Source organism: Rhinoderma darwinii, chromosome 7, assembly GCF_050947455.1.
Source record: "Rhinoderma darwinii isolate aRhiDar2 chromosome 7, aRhiDar2.hap1, whole genome shotgun sequence".
Taxonomy (NCBI): Eukaryota; Metazoa; Chordata; class Amphibia; order Anura; family Rhinodermatidae; genus Rhinoderma; species Rhinoderma darwinii.
The window spans coordinates 46,471,877-46,495,432 of record NC_134693.1 but is presented as its reverse complement, the minus strand read 5'-3'; the positions used below and the strand labels follow the sequence as shown (position 1 = coordinate 46,495,432).

Sequence of the window (23,556 nt, the reverse complement as noted above, 5' to 3'; positions counted from 1 at the left end):
TACACAAAAATATAACTAGTAAGAACGAAGGCAGCACATTCTGCCGTATACTTTATTATTTATTCTTTGGTCGTACACCTGTAGGAAATCTGGATAAACACTTTGCAACAATTTAGTAAAAGTGGACTGCACAATGATTTTTGTATTTATTTTTGGACTGTATGGGAAATTTTCTTTCCTAAATGCCCTAATCCGCTTTGCTCCCATATCCTTGTATAACTAGCTAGATTTACTATTCAAATGTCTTTATTCTCCTTTTAGGTGTGGTATTCATTTTTAAACCAGTTGTGGACTTGGGGCTTTATGGAGAATGTTCTCAGATACCGTATTTGAATTGGCGTTTTTCCCTGTATTTATGTTTAGCAACACCTTGTGGGCTGTAAAGCTGAATTCAGACAACCGTGGTATATGTTCGTGTGACGGCCGTTAAAACAACGGCCATCACACAGACACATGTAATTCAATGAGGCCGTTCAAACGGCCGTTGTTTCAACAGACTGTGTGAAGGGTCCGTTGAAAAATAGAACATCCTACTTTCTTCCGTTTTCACAGATCCCTCGTTAGACTCCAGTCTATGGAGATCTGTGAAAATGGGACCTGCACAGGGGCTACTCGGACGTGAAAAACGGCAGTTTTTCACGTCCCGAGTTTCCCCACGTTCATCTGAATTCAGCCTTCGTGTGATAAACAAATACAAAAATGTTTACTTTATTACTATTTTATCTAACCTGTATGATACAATTGCATTGAGGATGTAATTATATGAACAGGACAATATACTATCAGAAAAGTGCAGTGAAGGGCTCATTCAAACGAGCGTGTTTCTCGTCCGTGTGCTATGCATTGAAATAACTGACTGCACGCGGACCCATGCAAGTCAATAGGGCTATTCAGACATGCACAACTTATCATGCAGCGAGTGCACGTTGCGTGAAACTCACCATGTCCTATATTGGTCAGTTTTTGCGGACACTGTCACCCATTGAAGTCTATGGGTGCATGAAAAACACGGACGACATCCGTGTGCTGTCTGTGTTTCACGCATCAGTTGCTAAAGAAATGCAGAGATATAAGAAAAGGAAAAAAAAGTGATGTGACGGACGTGAAAAACGTATGCCACACGCAAAGCACACTGATGTCTCACGGACATGAAATCAGGAAATATGGTCTGTTTTTTTGCGCACGCAAATCTGACACGTGTGAACGTAGCCTTAGATATGCCATATCTGTTCCCTGTATTGTATCTTAAATTCTTCATCTGTCCCATAATTCTGGTTTTCACCCTGTTTGACGACTAGGTTAGCGGCCATCTAAATCTGTAAGCAAAATATAGGCTGCTGTTTACTGTAGCCTGTATACCGTTTATGGCTGCGGTGATTCAGTCTGTGTTCACTAAAAGCTTCCCAGCTCTATTTATTGGAATGCCCTCATTTGTAAAAATTACCTCTACTAGACATACTGAAATACATGGTCATTTTATCATATTGTGCAGAGGATTCAGGAGTGCCCCCGACCACTTCGTGAGCATTGTTCTTTATCTTCCAATGTCTTCGCAGTCAATTAAACAAAATAAAAACAATTCTATCTATTTAGGGACAATTTTTTTTTTTTTTAGACCTGATAAGGCTTCGTTCACATCTGCGTCCCGCTCTGACGTTACATCGGAGCTTCCCGTAAGAACGAGACCCTGACTGAAACAAACGGAAACCGTCCATTGCTTCCAATGGTGACGGATCCGGTGCCAATGGTTTCCGTATGTCTCAGTTGTGCAACGGTTTCGTCGTTTTGACAGAATCAAAACTACGGTATTGATTCCATCAAAACGACGGAACCCTTGCACAACTGAGACAAACGGAAACCATTGGGACCAGATCCGTTGACGTTGAAATCAATGGTGATGCAAACGGAAACCTATGGTTTCCGTTTGTTTCAGTGAGGGTCCCGTTCTGACGGGAAGCTCCGATGTAGCGTCAGAACGGTACCCTGAAGCAGATGTGAATGTAGCCTAATATAAAAGTTTGGACTCACAGGTGATGTCTTCCCTGATTGGGATCAATTACTTTCCCTTTTCTTCTCTTTCCGGCCCAGACTATCAGACCAACTATGAATAGTCTATCTAGAATTTGCTGCCAAAACATCTTTGGCTCCTCACTTTTCCTCCTATTCCCCACCATCTACTCAAACTCCCAATTTTATTGCTACCCTCAATTCTCTTCCTGTTTCCTCATAAATTTTGAACTTCAGTAATAAATAATTATGCCACACAGATAGTGGCTCCAAAATAATAGAGCCAGGTAGATAGTGTCCCAGAAAATAAATCTAAACAGATAGTACCCTAGAAAGTAATAGTGCCCTACATTGTGCCTCAGACAGAACTAGCATCACACATGGTATTCGTGCCTAAATAGCCCCCTATGTGACCCACATAGTAGTAACACAGTTTATAGATCTCTTTTTGTGTCTTCAATGATAATGCACCTTTTTTGCCTCCAAAAATAATATACTCACCCCACAACGAGCAGAGCAGCCTCTCTGACCGGCATAGACTGGGCAATATAGTGATGTCATCGCGCCGCCTGTGTCGGAACGCTGACGTCCTGTGTGTGGTAGGCTGCAGGCCTATAGAAATTGCTCTTAGTGTTTGTGTCTGAAATAGTGAAATGAGATTATTCAGGCCCATTGGGGACAAGTATTGATGTGAGTGATAACAATCTCTGTACAGCGCTGCGGAATATGCTGGCGCTGTATAAGCAACCGGACAGAAATTAAATCAATGTTTTCCAGTCAAACTTTCATAACGGAGTAGGTATTCATAAAAAGCAGACATTTTGGATACTTTGTTTGTCTGATCTTCAATGCCCTGTTTGCAGTGTGTGGTCTCTAATTTATTATCCCTCGATTATTGTGTTGGCGGTTTCAAGAGCCTGGTGAGGCATTGTATCTGGAAACTGAAATTGTTGAGACTGTTGTAAGAAGGGAAGGAAGAGGACGGAAAGGGGAGGTTAAAAGTCGAGGTGGGAGGTTAAAGACTTGTACCAGTCTTCAGTATTACAAAGGAATTTAAGGAATTTTTTAGTGTGGGAGGGCAAGGCATGGAATTCACTGACCAGGGTCCATTAAGGGGGAGCAGGTCACTGGGAGAGGAACTAGAGGAGGAATTTTATTAAAGCTGGATAGATAGAACTGCTCCAGATAATGTATTTGCTTGTGAGAGGAGTCTTGTGTTCCAGGGTTGGCTGAGGGCTACTTGCCAGGAGAATAGAAAATGATGCTGATTGATCCGGTATCAGAATCCACGGAATGAATGAAAGTCCTTTTGAATTGAAGGTCATTTTGATTTTTTGTCTTTCTCTCAAGCCCTTTTAAAATCAGGCACTCATTTTGTTAACATAAGATCTGAAAGTCGCTGGCCCACATTTATGAATGCAGCCTCAGTTAGGCCTCGTGCAGACAGCCGTAGCTGTGTGCACGGTCCGTGATACGGCACGGTCGGCCACGGAGTGTCGTCCGAAGGCCGTGCGCAGTCACGGGCCACGCACACAGAAGACCCAGACACAGTAGTAAATGTGCCCCACTGTATCTGCCTAAGTGGAAGTAATTTGATCGTAAAAATTAAGCAATGGGTGTTATATTTTATACTTTATATAGGGGGAAACTACTATAATGTGCCATGTGAAGCTAGCCGTACTAGAAGCCTGTCAATGAGGTTGAATTATTAAAGGAGTTGTCCAGGCACGGGGTGTGTTTTCATACTGATGACCTATCCACAGGATAGACCATGCAGAACAACGGAACCCAGAACGCAGATGTGAACAAATATAGCTTCTGTTACAGATATTTCAGCTGCTGGAAATGATGGATGATTCAGCCAATGAGAACATTGTTATCGCTGCTGGAACAGAGGGTTCCTGCTAACCCCATTCCTGTCCTCAGAATGATTTAAAACCCTTTTCCAGCTTCGGATAAACCACTCAGAATCCTGTTAATGCTGTTGGAGTGGCTTTCTTTTTGTGTGTCTAAAAGACTTGCCATAGACTATAGCAATCTGTGTGCATCGGTGGCATGGTTTGCTGGCGCAGCTTTTTTTCTCCCGGTGTCTGTTGTGTGTTTGGCGGCGCTGAACACAGGAAGAGAGCGGCGCTTCGTTATACGCTTGGTGGGCACTGATCAGGTGAAAGAGCAGTGTTTGTCGCTGCTGAACACTTGGCAAGTACACAACGCAGCACTGCTCTCTCCTGTTTTTTAGCATCGCCAAACGCATAATGAAGCGCTGCTCTCTCCTGGTGATCAGCAGCGCAAGGATGGAGTTCAGTAACCACTCTGTCAAACATAAAGTTAGCAGCTCTCTCTCCTATGTGCACCCCTCCCTAGCTGGTGTTCGGTAGTTGCGGTCTCTCCTATCTGCAGCCCCCAAATCTGATGTTTAGTAGCCAGGGTCTCCAATATGCACCCACCAAGCTGGTGTTCAGTAGTCCCTCTTTCCTGTGTGCAGTGCCTCCAAGCTAGTATTCAGTAACCGCGGTCTCTCCTGTGTGAAGTTCTTCCTAGCTGGTGGTCAGTAGCCACTATCTTTCATATGTGCACCCCCCCCCCCCACCCCCCAGCTGGTGTTCAGTAGCTTCATATGCACCACAGATCGATCATCTTTGCAAAGCAAGTCAGGGACAAGGGTTACACTGAAATGTAAGTTTAACGGATTAATTGTTTTATGTCACATACAAGGTAACAATTTGTCTATGACATTTTATGTTTGCATGGCACACTGAGTACTTCATCATTGTATTGTATTTAGCGGCATGCCATACAAAAAAGGTTGCCTACCTATAGAAATCTCAATGAGTAACTGCAGCGTTCACTGTCCCTGACTTATTGGCATGTTTTGTTGTGATTGATTGTGACTTTCCATAGAAACTGTTCATAGAAATATTATCTGAGATTGTTGAGTTCAAGAAGTTTTCATACATTGTGCAACACTATATGGCAATGTATGTGGGCACCACTACTAAATTTTGAGAAGGTGTTTTAGCTACATCCATTGCAAACAGGTGCATAAAATCATGCACACAGCCATGCAATCTCCATAGACATTGGTAGTAGTATTGGTCGTACTGAAGGATGCCACCTTTGCCACAAGTCCGTGTGTGAAATTTCTGATCTGCTAGATCTTCCCCGGTGAACTTTAAATACTATTATTGTGAAGTGAAAGTGTCTAGGAGTAACCGCTCAGTTACAAAGCATTTGACCACGCCAACGCACAGAGCAGTGTCGAGTACGTGGCACGTAAAGTTGCTTCTCCTCTGTTTGACATCACTAGCTGCAGAGTTCGAGTACCTCTGGAAGTGACATTAGCACAAGAGCTATGTGTCAGAGCTTCATGAAAGGGTCAAGCAGCTGTATACAAGCCTAAGATCACTATGTGCAATACCAAGTGTCGACCAGAGTGGTGTATAGAACGCTACCGCTGGACTCTGAAGCAGTGGAAACGTGTTCTCTGGAGTGATGAATCGCGCTTCGCTATCGGGCAGTCTGATGGGTTTGGCGGATTCCAGGAGAACAGTTTGGGGAAGGCCCTTTTCTGTTCCAGTGTATAAAGCAAGGTCTGTAAAGTCTTGGTTGGGTGAGTTTGGTATGGAAGAACTTAAAGAGGCTCTGTCACCAGATTTTGCAACCCCTATCTGCTATTGCAGCAGATAGGCGCTGCAATGTAGATTACAGTAACGTTTTTATTTTTAAAAAAACGAGCATTTTTGGCCAAGTTATGACCATTTTTGTATTTATGCAAATGAGGCTTGCAAAAGTCCAACTGGGCGTGTTGAAAAGTAAAAGTACAACTGGGCGTGTATTATGTGCGTACATCGGGGCGTTTTTACTACTTTTACTAGCTGGGCGTTCTGACGAGAAGTATCATCCACTTCTCTTCAGAACGCCCAGCTTCTGGCAGATCACGCTGTGACGTCACTTCCCCAGGTCCTGCATCGTGTCAGACGAGCGAGGACACATCGGCACCAGAGGCTACAGTTGATTCTGCAGCAGCATCAGCGTTTGCAGGTAAGTAGCTACATCGACTTACCTGCAAACGCCGATGCTGCTGCAGAATCATCTGTAGCCTCTGGTGCCGATGTGTCCTCGCTCGTCCGACACGATGCAGGACCTGTGAGTGACGTCACAGCGTGATCTCTCGAGAACACGCTGTCTGCACTGCCAGAAGCTGGGCGTTGTGAAGAGAAGTGGATGATACTTCTCGTCAGAACGCCCAGCTAGTAAAAGTAGTAAAAACGCCCCGATGTACGCACATAATATACGCCCAGTTGTACTTTTACTTTTCAACACGCCCAGTTGTACTTTTGCAAGCCTCATTTGCATAAATACAAAAATGGTCATAACTTGGCCAAAAATGCTCGTTTTTAAAAAATAAAAACGTTACTGTAATCTACATTGCAGCGCCTATCTGCTGCAATAGCAGATAGGGGTTGCAAAATCTGGTGACAGAGCCTCTTTAAATGGCCTGCAAAGAGCCCTGACCTCACCCCACCAAACAACTGTGATAAACTAGAAGAGATTGTGAGCCAGGCACTCTCTTCCAATATCCGTGCCTGACCTCACAAATTCCTACAAACACTCTCCCAAGATTTATTTTTTATTTTTTACTATACTGAATAGTGTAGTCAACAACGCTATTCAATACAAAGGAATCCCACAAAAAAATCATAACAAAAAAAAATAAAAATATATATATATATATATATATATATATATATATATATATATATATATTATAATATAATTTTTTTTATTTGCATGCATATCAATTTCATAATATTCCTAATAGGATTGATTTATCAGGGGGCAGACCAATAATAGAACATGGCAGGGACAAGTGAAACAGGTTGGCCGCTGTTGCTCTCCAAATACATCTGTAGATATCCTGCCATGTGCACTGCCTATAATACAAAGTTGAAAAAAGGCTTCAATACTATTTTGTGGTTCTAATCCATTATAAGTCCTTCTATGTAACTGGGTGCAGTAATGGGAACTTCTGAACGTATTGTAAGGCCAGTTTCACAGTGGTGAACCGTTTTAAATGTCAGTTTGGTATACGGAGCGGTATATACAGTGAAGGAAATAAGTATTTGATCCCTTGCTGATTTTGTAAGTTTGCCCACTGTCAAAGACATGAACAGTCTAGAATTTTTAGGCTAGGTTAATTTTACCAGTGAGAGATAGATTATATAAAAAAAGACACAGAAAATCACATAGTCAAAATTAAATATATTTATTTGCATTGTGCACAGAGAAATAAGTATTTGATCCCTTTGCCAAACAAGACTTAATACTTGGTGGCAAAACCCTTGTTGGCAAGCACAGCAGTCAGACTTTTTTGTAGTTGATGATGAGGTTTGCACACATGTTAGATGGAATTTTGGCCCACTCCTCTTTGCAGATCATCTGTAAATCATTAAGATTTCGAGGCTGTCGCTTGGCAACTCGGATCTTCAGCTCCCTCCATAAGTTTTCGATGGGATTAAGGTCTGGATACTGGCTAGGCCACTCCATGACCTTTAATGTGCTTCTTTTTGAGCCACTCCTTTGTTGCCTTGGCTGTATGTTTTGGGTCATTGTCGTGCTGGAAGACCCAGCCACGAGCCATTTTTAATGTCCTGGTGGAGGGAAGGAGGTTGTCACTCAGGATTTGACAGTACATGGCTCCATCCATTCTCCCATTGATGCGGTGAAGTAGTCCTTTGCCCTTAGCAGAGAAACACCCCCAAAACAAAATGTTTCCAACTCCATGCTTGACAGTGGGGACGGTGTTCTTTGGGTCATAGGCAGCATTTCTCTTCCTCCAAACATGGCGAGTAGAGTTAATGCCAAAGAGCTGAATTTTAGTCTCATCTGACCACAGCACCTTCTCCCAATCACTCTCAGAATCATCCAGATGTTCATTTGCAAACTTCAAACGAGCCTGTACATGCGCCTTCTTGAGCAGGGGGACCTTGCGGGCACTGCAGGATTTTAATCCATTACGGCGTAATGTGTTACCAATGGTTTTCTTGGTGACTGTGGTCCCAGCTGCCTTGAGATCATTAACAAGTTCCCCCCGTGTAGTTTTCGGCTGAGCTCTCACCTTCCTCAGGATCAAGGATACCCCACGAGGTGAGATTTTGCATGGAGCCCCAGATCGATGTCGATTGACAGTCATTTTGTATGTCTTCCATTTTCTTACTATTGCACCAACAGTTGTCTCCTTCTCACCCAGCGTCTTACTTATGGTTTTGTAGCCCATTCCAGCCTTGTGCAGGTCTATGATCTTGTCCCTGACATCCTTAGAAAGCTCTTTGGTCTTGCCCATGTTGTAGAGGTTAGAGTCAGACTGATTAATTGAGTCTGTGGACAGGAGTCTTTTATACAGGTGACCATTTAAGACAGCTGTCTTAATGCAGGCACCAAGTTGATTTGGAGCGTGTAACTGGTCTGGAGGAGGCTGAACTCTTAATGGTTGGTAGGGGATCAAATACTTATTTCTCTGTGCACAATGCAAATAAATATATATAATTTTGACAATGTGATTTTTTTTTTTTTATTATTTTTTTTTTTATATATAATCTATCTCTCACTGGTAAAATTAACCTAGCCTAAAAATTCTAGACTGTTCATGACTTTGACAGTGGGCAAACTTACAAAATCAGCAAGGGATCAAATACTTATTTCCTTCACTGTACATCATCAGCTGTGTGCAATATATGTCATACATATGGTATCCATGGAAACCAGCGGAGTGCCCTACTATAGCACCAGAGTGAAGAGCCGTCTTTTACTTTGGAATATTTTAACCCTTCATTCATCTTCATGTTAATGAATTCCATTTACTCGCTCTTCATAAGAAGCTGCAGGCAGTGATTTATACATATAGAGACAGGCTAATGATACCAGATGTAGGTGAAATGTAATCTCGTAGTTATTTGAGATAAAACAAAGCTTGCCATGCACCCCCCCCCCCCCCCGCCCCAACTGTAAAGTGACATGTACTGTACCGCGTGAAGACCACTTAAACATTTTTTTTATTTTTTATTTTTTTTAATATTCCTTTTTTCTCTCATTGATTTTCTCATTTACTAATGTTTCATATAGAAGTCTAATTTGATAAAGAAATCTTTTATTATTGATGCTTTGTTCTCAATAGTCTGGCACACATGCAGCACATCATATTGAGCTTATTTGTTCCTCACACTGCCATACGTCTTTTCTCTATTCACCCTGATCTATCAAATCGTCACTCTATAAAAACATAGCAGAGCTGAGTTTGTAATGTGATTAGCATATATTGTTGGCTTGATATAATTACGCCATTTTTACATAAGACGGCTTGTCAACCCCCAGCTCTATATTAAAGGGGTTGTTTAGTTTCAGCGAATTAATGTTATTTTTGTATAATTAAAAGATATACAATTTTCCAATATACTCGGTTTTCCTCACCATTTTCAAGATCTCTGCTGTTATTCAGGAGGAACATTCATTGTTAACTTCCGGTTAATTCAATCCATGGTCATGTGATGGACACACAGATGCGTGGCTCGTTACAGTATCTGCATCAGCACCTGTGTGTCCATCACATGACCATGGACAGAATTTTATACACTGAAAGTAAACCATATATGTTCCTACTGAATAACAACAAGCAGAGATCTTGAAAACCATGAGGAATTAAAGGGGTTATGTGGGGACCAAAAATTATTAGCAGTGTAGTCCCTGCAGTATGTGAGTACACTCGCTTATATACATTCCGGACCCCCTTTCGCTGATTCAGCAACTTTCATACATCCTTATAGCGCCATCGGGGGACCAGAAGTCTAGTTGCACAGCCTTCTTTGATGACGATACGACTCTTCGTCACGTGACCAACCCCGCTGTACTCTATGTACTTGCTGTAATACTGCTTGTACATAGAGTACAGCGGGGCCGGTCACATGACGAAGAGTCGTATCATCATCAAAGACTGTGCAACTAGACTTTCGGTCCCCTGGCAACGCTATGAAAATTGCAGAATCAGCGCAACGGGGGACCGGAATGTATATTGGCGAGTGTACTCACAATAATTTTTGGTCCTCACATAACCCCTTTAATAGAGACGGTATAAGACAACCCCCTTTACAAGGTTTGTCTGCTGTCTATTCTACTTGTAAAGTGCTAAACCTTTCAAATGTTGGATTTTTATGTAGCAGTTTTTGTGATTATGCAACATATGAAAGTGACAGGTCATAATGATAATTGCTTTATGTAAATAGACATCATGATCGAATCCATTAGATTTAATCTTTATCTCGCCTACATAAAATTTCCACAATCCCATTATAAAGATTCAAACAAGTGTATAAATGGCCAATGGAAGGAAAATCACATTAAGTGGAATAGCAGAGCGATATTATGCTGGGCTGGGAACAGTTCTTTTTTTGCTGTTCCAATTATAGGAATATATGCCTGTATTTTAATTCAGAGTTCAGATTACTGTCTGGAAAATTAATTACCAAATGGTCGGATTGGAGCTAATAGACCTCCTTTATCAAAACTGTCTAAGGGTGTATTCGCACGGGGCAGTCTTGCCGCACGAACGAAACCCGCACTTCAATAAGTTATGTTATCGTGATTTGCTTCAGTTTTGTAGTTGGCGCAGAAAAGTGTGGGATTTTGAAGTACGTTTTATGGCCGCATGGCAAAAAACACGGCAAAACAGCACAATGTGAATACATCCTTAGCCTGGAATTATATGCTTCGGATTTGGTGCACTTTTTTTGCTGTGATGACCTCGCAGTTATCACAGCAATAAAACGCACCAAAACCGCAGCGTGACAAATCCAGCTTAACACAAACATTTGTCTTGTTGACCATAGCAACCAATCACAGTGCAGGTTCAATTTCTTAAACCGCTGTGGAAAAATGAAAGCCGCATTGTGATAGGTTGTTCTAGGTAGTAAGGTCAGTTTTTCTATTAGACAATTTAAATAAATGAGGCCCGAAATTGCTCCGTGTAAAACCAGACTAAGCTTCCAAGTGTGCCGGAGTCTATTTCTCTTCATAGTAATGAATACCACATCTGACGTGTGAACATCTATCTCCCTCTCTCTGTCTCTTCACTTTTTCAGATACCGTATAATATCCTGAGACGAAAATAGCTTTCCAGCTGCCACAATAAAATGGCATTTCATTTTCTATCGTCCCCTGATAGCCAGACATCCTATTACAGTTACAATACTGTATGGCTCCAGCTGCTTCAACCAACCATATTATTATCGGTAATTACTCCATGCAAGCCGTTACATCACGCGTGAGAAAATTCTGATCTGTATTCACTCACAAGGATTTCTTCACAACACATTTTTATTATCTGACATGCAAGAGATTGAGCCTAAATGAAGGTTCTTTGCTTTTACGGAGTGTGGGAGATAAGAGGCCATGTTTGTTGTCTGGCAGTTAGACAGATTCTGCGCGTTCTTCCGCGACTATCCTCTGCCTAAATGCCGGTTTATACCGACAGAATTTTATGATTGCAGTATTCCCCACCTATCGCCATAATAATTACAGCAATTTCATATAGCTGGTCCTTAGATGATTTATGGGGAAACCAACAGAGACTTGTTCGGATGATGTTTAGTGGAGTTGGGACCCTTCTAATTAACGAATCAGAAGCCACATTGCTCTGTAAAGCACCTGAAACCCCTTTAGAGCTAGTTTGAGATTTCCATTAATGAAAATCTCTGGTACAAAAGTTGGGATATTATATTGAAATTTAGGCCTCATGCACACGAACGTGTTTTTGCAGCCGAAATTCACCTGCAAATCTGCGGGTGAATTGCGGTCCCATTCATTTCCATGGGCCCATGCACACGACCGTGGTTTTCACGGTCCGTGCATTGCCCGGGAGCCTGGACTGCAAAAAGATAGGACAAGTCTTCTTACAGCCGCATTTTGTGGTCCATGCTCATTGAAATGAATGTGCACGGCATACGGGTGACACTACGGTCGTGTGCATGAGGCTTAAGAGTGTCGTACCACAGAATGGAGAGATCTGACATAAATCTCTAACAAGGTTTGTATGTCTCATTGTGAACACCATGGCTTCTTCAGTTTGTGACCCGGTGGGAGTCCATGCGCACTGGCTGCACCAACGTGGCTGAACCAATGTGTGGTGTTAGAACATGTATGAAAATAGATTTCGCAATGGATCCAAAATTGACAAGTGTAAACAGGTTTCTATAGTGACCAACCATAATGCCTTAGAGGGGTTGGCTCGCCCCAGACAGAGGTGGCATATCGCTAGGACTCCAGCGATCGCTAGAATGAGGTGGAAATGTCGCTATGAAGCTTGGTCTGCTGTCGGTGCCTTACGTCTTTCTCTAGGCGACCGCATGGAAGGCTGTTGACTATGATTGCAATATGTTACCAATGTCTGAGGTGAACTAACCCCATTAATGTCTGGCGGACTAAACTCTTGTGACAAGTATCCAATATACTAACATAATTCAGACTAAGGGCCTGTTCACATCAGCGTTGGCTTTCCATTCCGGGGTTCCGTCTGAGGTTTCCGTCGGGTGAGCCCCACAACGGAAAGTCAAACTGAAACCACAGCTTCCGTTTCCATCACCATGGATATCAGTGGTGACGGAAACATTGCTAATGGTTTCCATTCGTCACCATTCTGGCAGGTTTCTGTTTTTCTGACGGAACCCCGGAACGGAAAGCCAACGCTGATGTGAACAGGGCCTAAGGCTTCGTTTACATCTGCGTCAGGGCTACGTTCATGGGTTCCGTCTGAGCTTTCGGTCAGGGGAACCAATGAACGGAATCCTGACTGAAAAAAACAGAAACCATAAGTTGATTTCAATGGTGACGGATCAGGTGCAAATTGTTTCTGTTTGTCATCGGTGTTTTGACGGAATGAATACAGCAGTCTACTACAGTGTTCCGTCAAAACGACGGTACCCTTAAACAACTTTAACAAATGGAAAACATTTGCATCGGATCCGTCACCATTGAAATGAATGGTGATGCAAATAGAAACCTATGGTTTCTGTTTGTTTCAGCCACGGTTCCGTTCCTGACGGAAAGCTCAGACAGAACCCATGAACGGAGTCCTGACGCAGATGTGAACTAAGCCCCAAAGGTTTAACTTCTATAGGTTGTTTACTAGGCTTGACTTTTTAATAAATGAGATTATCATGTGTTTATAAATATCTACTTTTCTCCGCATGGAGCATTTTACATTGGACGTGTTCCCAGTCTGTAACCTGAGGGAGATAATGTGATTCTGAATAATGAGTCATAGGAGGCAAATATCCTACTTCCTTCAGTGGAAGGTCAGAATAATTTTTGCAAAGTTTGATTTCCTTCCTTTTTCCTTTCCTCATTGCATTATAATACTTCAAATTCATTTGATTGTATATACTTTAGTGATCTGAGTTTGGGTCAGTAGACTTGCAGGAGCCTGTGTGTTAAATACGTAATACAGTTGCTAAAATGTGGCCATATTACGGCTTTTAAAACTCCACTTAGGAGGTATAAAAGGAGTTGTATCATAATATGGTAAAAGTGCATCAAGAGTTAATGAGTAACGTTTTTCAATATAGATGTATTTTCCATTTACTCCTGTCTTTGTATATATCCACTTACTATTTTCCCTGTGACTCCGTTGTTTATAAGACCTGTTGCCAATGGTTCTGTCCGTTTTAGCGGTGCACTAAGCCGCTTGCGCAGTTACATTGCAGTACCGTGATCTGAGCACCAGAGCTAAGATGTTAGCGCCTTCTCTCGTCGCACACTACAGGAGGACTGTGGAACAGCGCGTGCACGACTCATTGACTGCCCACCGTCATAACGGAAGTGACACCATTTCAGGGGCAGATGAAAACCCCTAAATGCAAGTTTTATTTGGCAAAGAAACGGGGCAGACATGGCAAAAACATAGTTGGCTAATCTTTTTAATAGAGGTTGAGAAGAAAAAAAGGAATGCCAATGCATACGACGCAAACGTATGTTAAAAGGACAATTGGAGCCTATGAATGCGCCTGGCGTATGCTTCGGGAGCATTTCTGGCTCATTTGCCGAACATGGGCTACGTTCACATTTAGGTTTTCCTAACTTGTGTTGGTCTCTCCCTTATTAACAGTATTGTAAGCCGTTAACCTGGTTAATATCTACCTGCTGTACAATGTCTTGGGTTTTTAGATGCTTGACTACATTTTAGCTTTGATCTATTAGGACACCGCTATATAGGAGCCTAAGGTAGTCTGAAATTCATCTGTCTTACAGAGTCAGGTTATTGTGCTGTGTCATCACCCCCTCCCACATGATTTACACTGCAGCTCTGCTTTTTCGGTTTTTGGACCTTTGATGAAGATTCAAGCAATCTCCACCCATTCCACCAACTCATTTAAGAGAATATAGCCACTACTTTTGAAATGCTTTTGTTTCAAGACACAAACTTCAATTTTCATATAGGATCCCCCAACAATAGGCTGATAGGACCCCAAGCAATCGGCTGTAATCTGTGGGGGAATCAGACGGCAAAGGTTCAATTTTCCTGCAGCACCATCAAAGGGGAAATTAAACATTACACAGTTCTCACTGAAATAGATGCGCTGTTCATGTAAATGTTCTGGGTCCTCCGGAATAAGAGAGGCCTTATGTAGCTGCTCTCCGCTCTTGTTTATACATGAGGGTCCTGAACATAGAACCTTTCTCCGCTATTTCAGATTTGTATAACCGGGTTTTTGATAAAGGGACATTCTTTTTCACTTTTGACAACTTTAGGCTGCATGCACACGCTGCGGAATTTGGTGCAGGAAATCTGCATCAAAACCGCAAATAAGCCGGTAATTCCACAGATAATATCCGCACCTCCTAGTGCATTTTTAGTTCAGCTTTTTACATTGATGCGGAAATTGGTGCGGTTTTATGCTGTAGATTTTGTTGTGTTTTTTTTTTTTTTGTTTTTTTTTCTTAAACTATACAGATACAAGTTGCAAGCGTAAATGCAAGATAAATGACATGCTGCAGGTTTTAAAATATGCACCGCAGGTCAAGTTTACATGCGGAAAAAATCTGCAACATGTAGATGAGATTACTTGAAATATCATATATCATTTACTTTGCTGGTAGTGTATTACGCTGCGGATTTGCCGCACAAAGATATATGCGCAGCAAATCCCCACGTAATACGAATCGTGTTAATTTTGCCTTCGGGTTTAAGAGCCTGTATATAGTGAGTTGGATTGGATGTATGTGTAGCACTTTTCATGCACACGACCGTGCTCGTAAATTACGACTCGTAATTACGAGCACGGCCGGCCACGGGCAGCCGGCCGCTTTTGCGAACCGTGCTCCCATTATAAAGTATAGTAGCACGGCCCGTAAAATGAAAAAATAGAACATGTTCTATTTTTTTAAAGGCACGGGCACCTTCCCGTGAGAAAACGGGAAGGTACCCGTGGCTAACAGAAGTCTATGCGCCCGTTATTGCGGGTCGTAATTACGACCCGCAATAACGGGTGTTTTTACGGTCGTGTGCATGCGCAGCAGTTTACTTGTGGCCAAATCATTATGGTGGTGACCTTCAGGACCTGACCATGTATATTTCTGCCTTTTGAGCGTTATTATATAGCCCTTAGGCATACTTTATGGTTACCCTATAGATGCTGTACTGTTCTTAATAGTGGTTGGATGATGGCAGACACATCATTGAGGGCTTTAGGCCACATTAAAAAAATATGGATACCAAGCGCTTGGCTGGAGTTTTTACGAATCCTTCTTTCGTCTTCTTTTTTTTTTTTTTTTTTTTTTTTTTTATAGACCTATTGAATACATATAGGATCTTGTGATACAACCGTTTTTAAAATCGGGATCCTTCTTTATTTAAATTTTTTTGTGAATGTCAAGCACAATTTGGCTTTTTTTACTTGCCATGAATTATTTATTTTTGCAGGACCTTATTCTTTCCGGCTAGATTTGCATTGTATTTCTCTAGCCTCCCCCAGCTAAATGAATGAAATGCCCAAATCTTGTTTGGTTCCCACTATTAGATTATAGTGACCTCTTTCTGAGTGACTTTGTTGCATCTCTTATCTCTATTCTCCGATATTGAAATACTGTATCTTTTTTTTTTTTTTTTTCTGCAGTATGAATTCAAAGCAAAGAACATCAAAAAGAAGAAAGTTAACCTATTGGTGTCTGTAGATGGAGTGAAAGTGGTCCTAAAGAAGAAAAAGAAGGTGACTAACGTATTTTCTGTATGTTCATTTCCATCTTCTTTTTGAAAATAATTAAAGATATTACACTTATTTAAGTGTTCATAGTATGTTTACAGCTGGCTAACAATTATAATTTTTTTTTTTTACTAATAAGCTTATGTATCAAAATAATATCACACAACGCGTCCTTAATGAATCAGTTTTTCAAATTTGCCACAGATTTCTGCTGCAGATTTTACCCTTTGCAATGCAAATCCACATGTAACACAGATTTGAGGCAAAAGCCACCCTTAGGCTGTGTTCACACGGAGTATTTTGACGAGTTTTTTTGACGCGGAAACCGCGTCGCAAAACTCGGCAAAAACGGGCCGAAAATGCCTCCCATTGATTTCAATGGGAGGCGTCGGCGTCTTTTTCCCGCGAGCAGTAAAACTGCCTCGCGGGAAAAAGAAGCGACATGCCCTATCTTCGGGCATTTTCGCCTCTGACCTCCCATTGACTTCAATGGGAGGCAGAGAGAGCGTATTTCGCTGTGTTTTATGCCCGCGGCGCTCAATGGCCGCGGGCGAAAATCGGCGTGAAGGGAGAGGACAATCTGCCTCAAACTTCCAAACTGAATTTTGAGGCAGATATTCCTCCTGCAAAATACTCTGTATGAACATAGCCTAAAAGTGTACCTAACATTTCAGGTGACTTTTCATTCAGAATAAGCTGCCATTGAGGAATAACACTTTCTGGACTTGTATTATTATTTTTTTTGTAAGCAGTTTTCTCCTCTGCGAGCTCTATTTTTGTAATTCTCAGTTGTCTCTGAGCTAGTGGATGGAGCCTAACTGCTATCATATCTTATTTACACAGCACACATAGAAGAGGAGAATCCTGCTGTCCTATCGCTATCATATATAATACAGGGCTGGCCTTAGCATAGATGGCACCCTGTGCAAAATTTTCATTTACAGTATCCTGACACCCGTTAGTGCCGCCCTACACAGTATCATGACCCCCTTTAGTACCCTCCCCACAGTATAATGGCCTCTTGTGACCCCCAGTATAAATAATGCCCACTTATGCCACCCCACACACAATATAATGCCTGGCTGTTTTATGCCCCCACTATCGCACAGTCTAGTTATTCCCACACAGTATACAGCCCCCTTTTGCCCCCTTATGACCCCCACTGTGTAATGTTAAAATAATGTATAAGTAACGGCTCCCTTGCAGGGAACAGAGTGGTGGTTAATTTTACTCGCCACTCATCCAGGTCCTTCTCTGTTCTGGCCACGGTGCTGCACTGTGACACACACGTTGAGTTGTCAAGTTACACGTCATGTGTCTCCATACATCGCTGAAGGAGCACCCGGGCGGATAGGCAGCTGCAGAGTTGCCGGGCCTAGGCGCTTCAGAAATACAAGCAGGGGGAGAGCCAGTGCAGCGACCCCTTCCACCTGCTAGAGTGATGTGCCATGGCACAGGTCGCACACCCAAATGGCCGGCCCTGCATAAATAGAAGCATCAGCAGAATGGAGGATATTATACAGTAATGAGCAGTGTAGCTGAAAATCCAGCACTGGGGTGACATAAATCTTAGCAGGAAGCTGTAGCAGCGTCCGTGTCTTTCTCTCTCTGCCCCCTCCTACTGCTCTCGCCTCCCTTCTCCATAGACTTGTATAGGCAGCGTGTCTGTCTCCCTTTCTCGCTCCCCCTCCCCTCTCCATAGACTTCTATTGGCAGGTAGTGAAGAGACACACCCCACTTTCTGCAGAAGTCAATTCTACTCTGTAGGGACGTATTTTGCTTGTCCCACAGGAGATGGACAGTAGATTACATGAACAAAGACACCTAGTGGTAGTAACCGCACACAGAATAGCAGATGGCAGTTAGGCTCCGCCCACTAGCTTCACAACTACTGTAAATTAGTCATACAATGGCCAAAAATAGTGTTGTTCCCCATGTACACACGTGGCAGTTTATTCTGAAAAGTTAGGTACGCTTTAAGGCCCCATGCACACAACCGTAGAATTCATCTGTAATTACGGTCCGCAATTACCCATTCATTACCTATTAATTTCTATTGACCACGGACACCTATATTTACGGGAAGGTGTCTGGGGCGTAGAAAGTATGGGAGCACAAGCCGAAAATGCGGGTGGCTGTCTGTGGCTGGCCGTGCCTGTGATCGCGGATTGTGATTACAGGCATGACCGTGTGCATGGGGCCTACGGGTGGCTTTTGCCTCAAATCTGTATTTGTGTTACATGTGGATTTGCATTGTAAGGGGCAAAATCTGCAGCAGAATTCCGTGGCAAATTTGAAAAACTGATTCACTTGCATTGTACTGCACTTTGTTGTGGAAATCCGCAACAAATCCTGTCTGAACATGGCCTAAAAGAAAAACCCCTCTATTATCCCTTGACTAGTGTCTCCTTCTCCATTATCTAGCCAAATTTGATGCAGCATAACAGAATAAAACACTCTAAGGCCGGATTCACACGAGCGTGTGCGTTTTGCGCGCGCAAAAAATGCTGCGTTTTGCGCGCGCAAAAGGTCTGCAAAAGCTCCATGTGTCACCAGCATATGATGCGTGGCTGAGTGATTTTCTCGCAGCCGCCATCATTATGACACTGTTTTTATGTTTGTAAACAGAAAAGCACGTGGTGCTTTTCTGTTTTCATTCATTTATTTGACTGCTGTTGCGCGAATCACGCGTGTCCAACGGAAGTGCTTCCATGTACCGAGCGCGATTTGCACGCACCCATTGACTTCAATGGGTGCGTGCAGCGCGAAACACGGCCAAATATAGGACATGTCATGAGTTTCACGCAGCGAACATACGCTGCGTGAAATTCTCTGAACGGGAACCATTCAGTAACATAGGTCCGTGCGACGCGCGTGATTTCCACGCGTGTAGCACGGACGTATTTTACGTTCGTGTGAATAAGCCCTAAGGCTAAGTTCACGCTTGTGGTGTTTAATCCGTTACTCTGACCTTTTTTTTTAGATCAGAATAAGGATAAAAACTGATCAGTTAAAAATTTTTGATGGAGATTGCAGAGTGCAGGACTTTTATTCCGTTCAAAAAAAACGGATGTCTATTGGATGGGTTAGGCTGTGTTCACATCTGCGTTGCCCTTCATTTGAGGGTTTCCGTCTGAGGTTTCCGTCAGGTTAACCCCTCAACTGAAAGGCAAACAAACTTTTTTAACGGAATCAATAGTGCAGTCGGCTGCACTATTGATTCCGCCAAGAACGGAACCCTGTCACAACGGTGAAAAACGGAAACCATTAGCAACGTTTCCGTCACCATTGAGATCAATGGTGAGGGAAATGGAAGCTAATGTTTTAGTTTGCCTTTCCGTTGAGCTTTTAATCCGACGGAACCCCTCAACGGAAGGGCAACGCTGATGTGAACAGGCCCTTATTTTTATCATTGGTGTCCATACAAAACGGATACAAATGGATTGTAATCCCATTTGCATCCATTATTTTGATTTCAATGGGATTTTCAACTGATCTGTTTCTATCCTTATTCTGATCGAAATACTGATCAGAGTAACTGATTATACAACGCAAGTGTGAACTTAGCCTAAGGCCCCATGCACACGACCGTATTTTTGTCCACCCGTAAATACTGGCGTAAATGCGGGTCCTTGATCACACGTATTCGACCCGTATTGCACCAGTATTTACGGATCTGTGCCCGTAAATACGGGTCCGGTGTCACCCGTATTCCGCCCGTGTTTACGGGCACGTTTTTGGCTGCAAAATTACACTGCAGTAATCGGCAGCCCCTTCTCTCTATCAGTGCAGGATAGAGAGAAGGGACAGCCCTTTCCGTAATAAAAGTAAAAGAAATTCATACTTACCCGGCCGTTGTCTTGGTGACGCGTCCCTCTCTTGACATCCAGTCCGACCTCCCTGGATGACGCTGCAGTCCATGTGACCGCTGCAGCCAGTGATTGGCCAGTGATTGGCTGCAGCGGTCACATGGGCTGTAACGTCATCCCAGGAGGCCGCACTGGAGGAAGAAGCAGGGAGTTCTGGGTAAGTATGAACGTCCTTTTTTTTTTTTTTTACAGCTTTATATTGTGATCGGAAGTCACTGTCCAGGGTGCTGAAACAGTTACTGCCGATCGTTTAACACTTTCAGCACCCTGGACAGTGACTATTTACGGACGTCGCCTAGCAACGCTCCCGTGATTACAGGTACACACACGTAGTCACCCGTAATTACGGGAGCCCCATAGACTTCTATGGGCTGCCCGTGCCGTAATTGCGGCCTGAAATAGGACATGTTCTATCTTTTTCAACGGCACGGGCACCTTCCCGTAAGCATACGGGGAGGTACCCGTGGCCAATAGAAGTCTATGGGCCCATAATTACGGCCCGTAATTACGGGAGTTTTTACGGTCGTGTGCATGGGGCCTAGAGTCTCTTTTAAAAAGTAATTTTGGTGGTGTATAATGTATGTCTACCTTTGGTGACCCTGCACTGATGTGCTGTCGACCTTTCACCCCTCACTTTAGAAGTGGAAGCATTCCAGTAACAACATAAGGCTGTTTATGAAAGCCTGCGTGCCTGTAGTCTGGAGTACGCAGACTACAGGCTGATGCAAACAACAGATTAGCACGTTTGTGGGGCAATGATTAGAAATTCCCTGCATATTATCAGAACATTCTCGCTGCAATAATGGGTAATGACTGCAGTAATATTTTGGTATCGGGAACTTGTTATTTAAAGAGGCTCTGTCACCAGATTTTCAAACCCCTATCTCCTATTGCAGCAGATCGGCGCTGCAATGTAGATAACAGGAAAGTTTTGGTTTTTTTCACACGCTGTGTGTCTGTGCACTGCCAGAAGCTGGGTGGTAATGAAGAGAAGTGGATGATGCTGATTCGTCAGCATCATACACTTCTATTCACAACGCCCAGCTAGTAAAACAAGTAAACACGCCCAGATGTACACACACAATACACGCCCCCTTGGACATAACTTTAAACACGCCCAGTTGTACATAAGAAAGGCTCATTTGCATAAATATAAAAATGCTCATAACATGGCCAAAAATGCTCGTTTTTGGAAAAAAAAATCGTTCCTGTTATCTACATTGCAGCGCCGATCTGCTGCAATAAGAGATAGGGGTTTGAAAATCTGGTGATAGAGCCTCTTTAAGCAACAATCCCTTGAATTAGAAAAGCATAGCCATAGGCGCTGAGCCCTTCTTTTTATTGCTTGTTTGGAATTTATATATACACGGTTTTCTTTATGGGTATTGTAATAAGGCTTCTTTCACACTACCGTTAATATACTTCCATCAGAGGAAGAGAGGATCGAAATATTAAACGGAAAGCAACGTTTCCGTTCAAATTACCATTTATTTCAATGGTAATTCTTTTGTTTCAGTTGCTTTGTTTGTCTCCGTTCGCTAGGTTTCCGTTTTTTTTTTTTAACAGAAACAAAAGTTCCTGCAGACTGCACTTTTGCATCCGTTCAAAAAAATGGAAACCTAGCAAACCGAAAGCAACTGAAACAAAATAATTACTATTGAAATCAATAGTAATTCCTAACGTTCTTTCGATCCTCTCTTTCTCTAACGGAAGAGAGGTAAACGTATACTTTATGGTAGTGTGAACTTAGCCTAAGTAGTTATAGGTTAAACTCTATGGCCGTGTGTTCTCTCTTAACATTACTAACTGACTGACCATGTCTTGTTACAGAAGAAGGAGTGGGACTGGGATCAAAGCAAGATGTTGATCATGCAAGATCCTATCTACAGGTTGGTGCCTGCAACACATACAAGAAATTAATGCTGTTTTGGCTCTGGAAAAAAAAAAAACGAGCAATAGTAATTAATGCCAGATGGATTTAGCCAAAGACAGTAATTTATGTGACTTGTACCATGACCGCATTAGGTTCATCCATCAACTACAAAGCAACAGTTCAACAGTACAAAAAACAGATCCTAGGTAATCCAACAGAGGAATTACGATGTTCTGTAAAATGCAACGGGGAATTCTCCTCTGATACGATGATAAAGGAAGTTCTTATTTATATGAATACACGTGTTTCTCATAGCATACTGGTTTATTGACGCTCAAAGAACAATTATACATAGTCATCTTCTATCCAGGACCAGGTTTATTCATTTTACACCAAGCTGACCTTTTTTTTATTATTTGGGGAAGTGGAGGGATAACCACTTTAGGCCGTGATTTGTCTTCGCATACTGTAGTGCGGGTCATTATAAATCTGAATTTACTCGCAACGGACACGTGCTCTGTAAAAAATAGCGAATGTGTGAAGAGCACCATTCAATTACATTGGTCAGTGTGCTGTCCGTTGTTCAAACGGACAGCAGACTCACAACAAATATGTTTGTGTGAATGAGGCCTAAGGCTGGATATTCGGAATATGCTGCAGTTTTGGTGAGTTGTTTTGAACGATTATTGCGATTATAGTAGTTTTTTGGTAATCGTGGAAAAAGCAGAGTGAGAATCCAGCCTAAAGGAAATCTGTCTAATAGAATAAAATTATTTTAATAATGGCGTCCACTTTTATATACACCTACCTTTTTTAATGTGTTGCATCTCTGATTCTTTATCAATTTCTTTCTTTGATGCAGAATATTCTATGTTTCTCATGACTCCCAAGACCTCAAGATCTTTAGTTACATTGCCAGGGATGGGACCAGTAACCTCTTCCGCTGTAATGTATTTAAATCTAAGAAAAAGGTAAGTCTAAAGGAAGGGTTAACCCCTAATTTTATGACTTGGTGCAAAATTGGATACACTGCACTTCACTGTAAAATTTATGGTGTGATTATGCCACATATAATACCATATAACCAGGTAATAATTAGAAAATTTGTGAAAATCCCCGCTATGGGTATGTCGGCATATTTTTTTAAAAAAATTATTATTTTGCTATGCTATTTCATAGTATGTTTATTACAGTAGTGTTAAAAAAAAATAGCAGTGAGTTTAAAAAAGCAAATAAAGCGCAAAATCATTATAATAACTTTTATTTGACTAAATGCAAATACCCTGGAAATACTACACATTCAATTCCAAATCAAACCAATAACATTTGCTTGACATCTGTGTTGCATGGAGTCGCCCCCTTCTGGCACCTCTGAACACGTATTCCAGTCCAGGAAGATTGGACTATATTCCACAGTTCTGCATTTTGGGGTTTTGCCTCATAAATCGCATTTTTACCCCACAAGTTCTCTGGGATTGAGTTCAGGTGATTGGGCTGGCCACTCCATTACCTGTTTCTATGTAACCAAGATGTTTCGCTTACTGGTGTTTTTTGGGTCATT

At 42.3% G+C, this 23,556-nt stretch overlaps 1 protein-coding gene across 5 annotated transcripts in view; it reads left to right on the top strand.

The window, feature by feature from the left end:
* Nucleotides 1-23,556, top strand: part of LOC142657851 (carboxyl-terminal PDZ ligand of neuronal nitric oxide synthase protein-like) — a 68,638-nt gene that overhangs the window by 18,907 nt on the left and 26,175 nt on the right. For 3 of the 5 annotated variants that reach the window (XM_075833315.1, XM_075833314.1, XM_075833317.1), the window contains exons 3-5: nt 16,167-16,277; nt 21,953-22,011; nt 22,858-22,966. In XM_075833315.1, the coding sequence (XP_075689430.1) occupies nt 16,167-16,277; nt 21,953-22,011; nt 22,858-22,966 (279 nt within the window). The remainder of the gene's footprint in view (nt 1-16,166; nt 16,278-21,952; nt 22,012-22,857; nt 22,967-23,556) is intronic. The other 2 variants (XM_075833316.1, XM_075833318.1) reach the window with 1 other exon arrangement.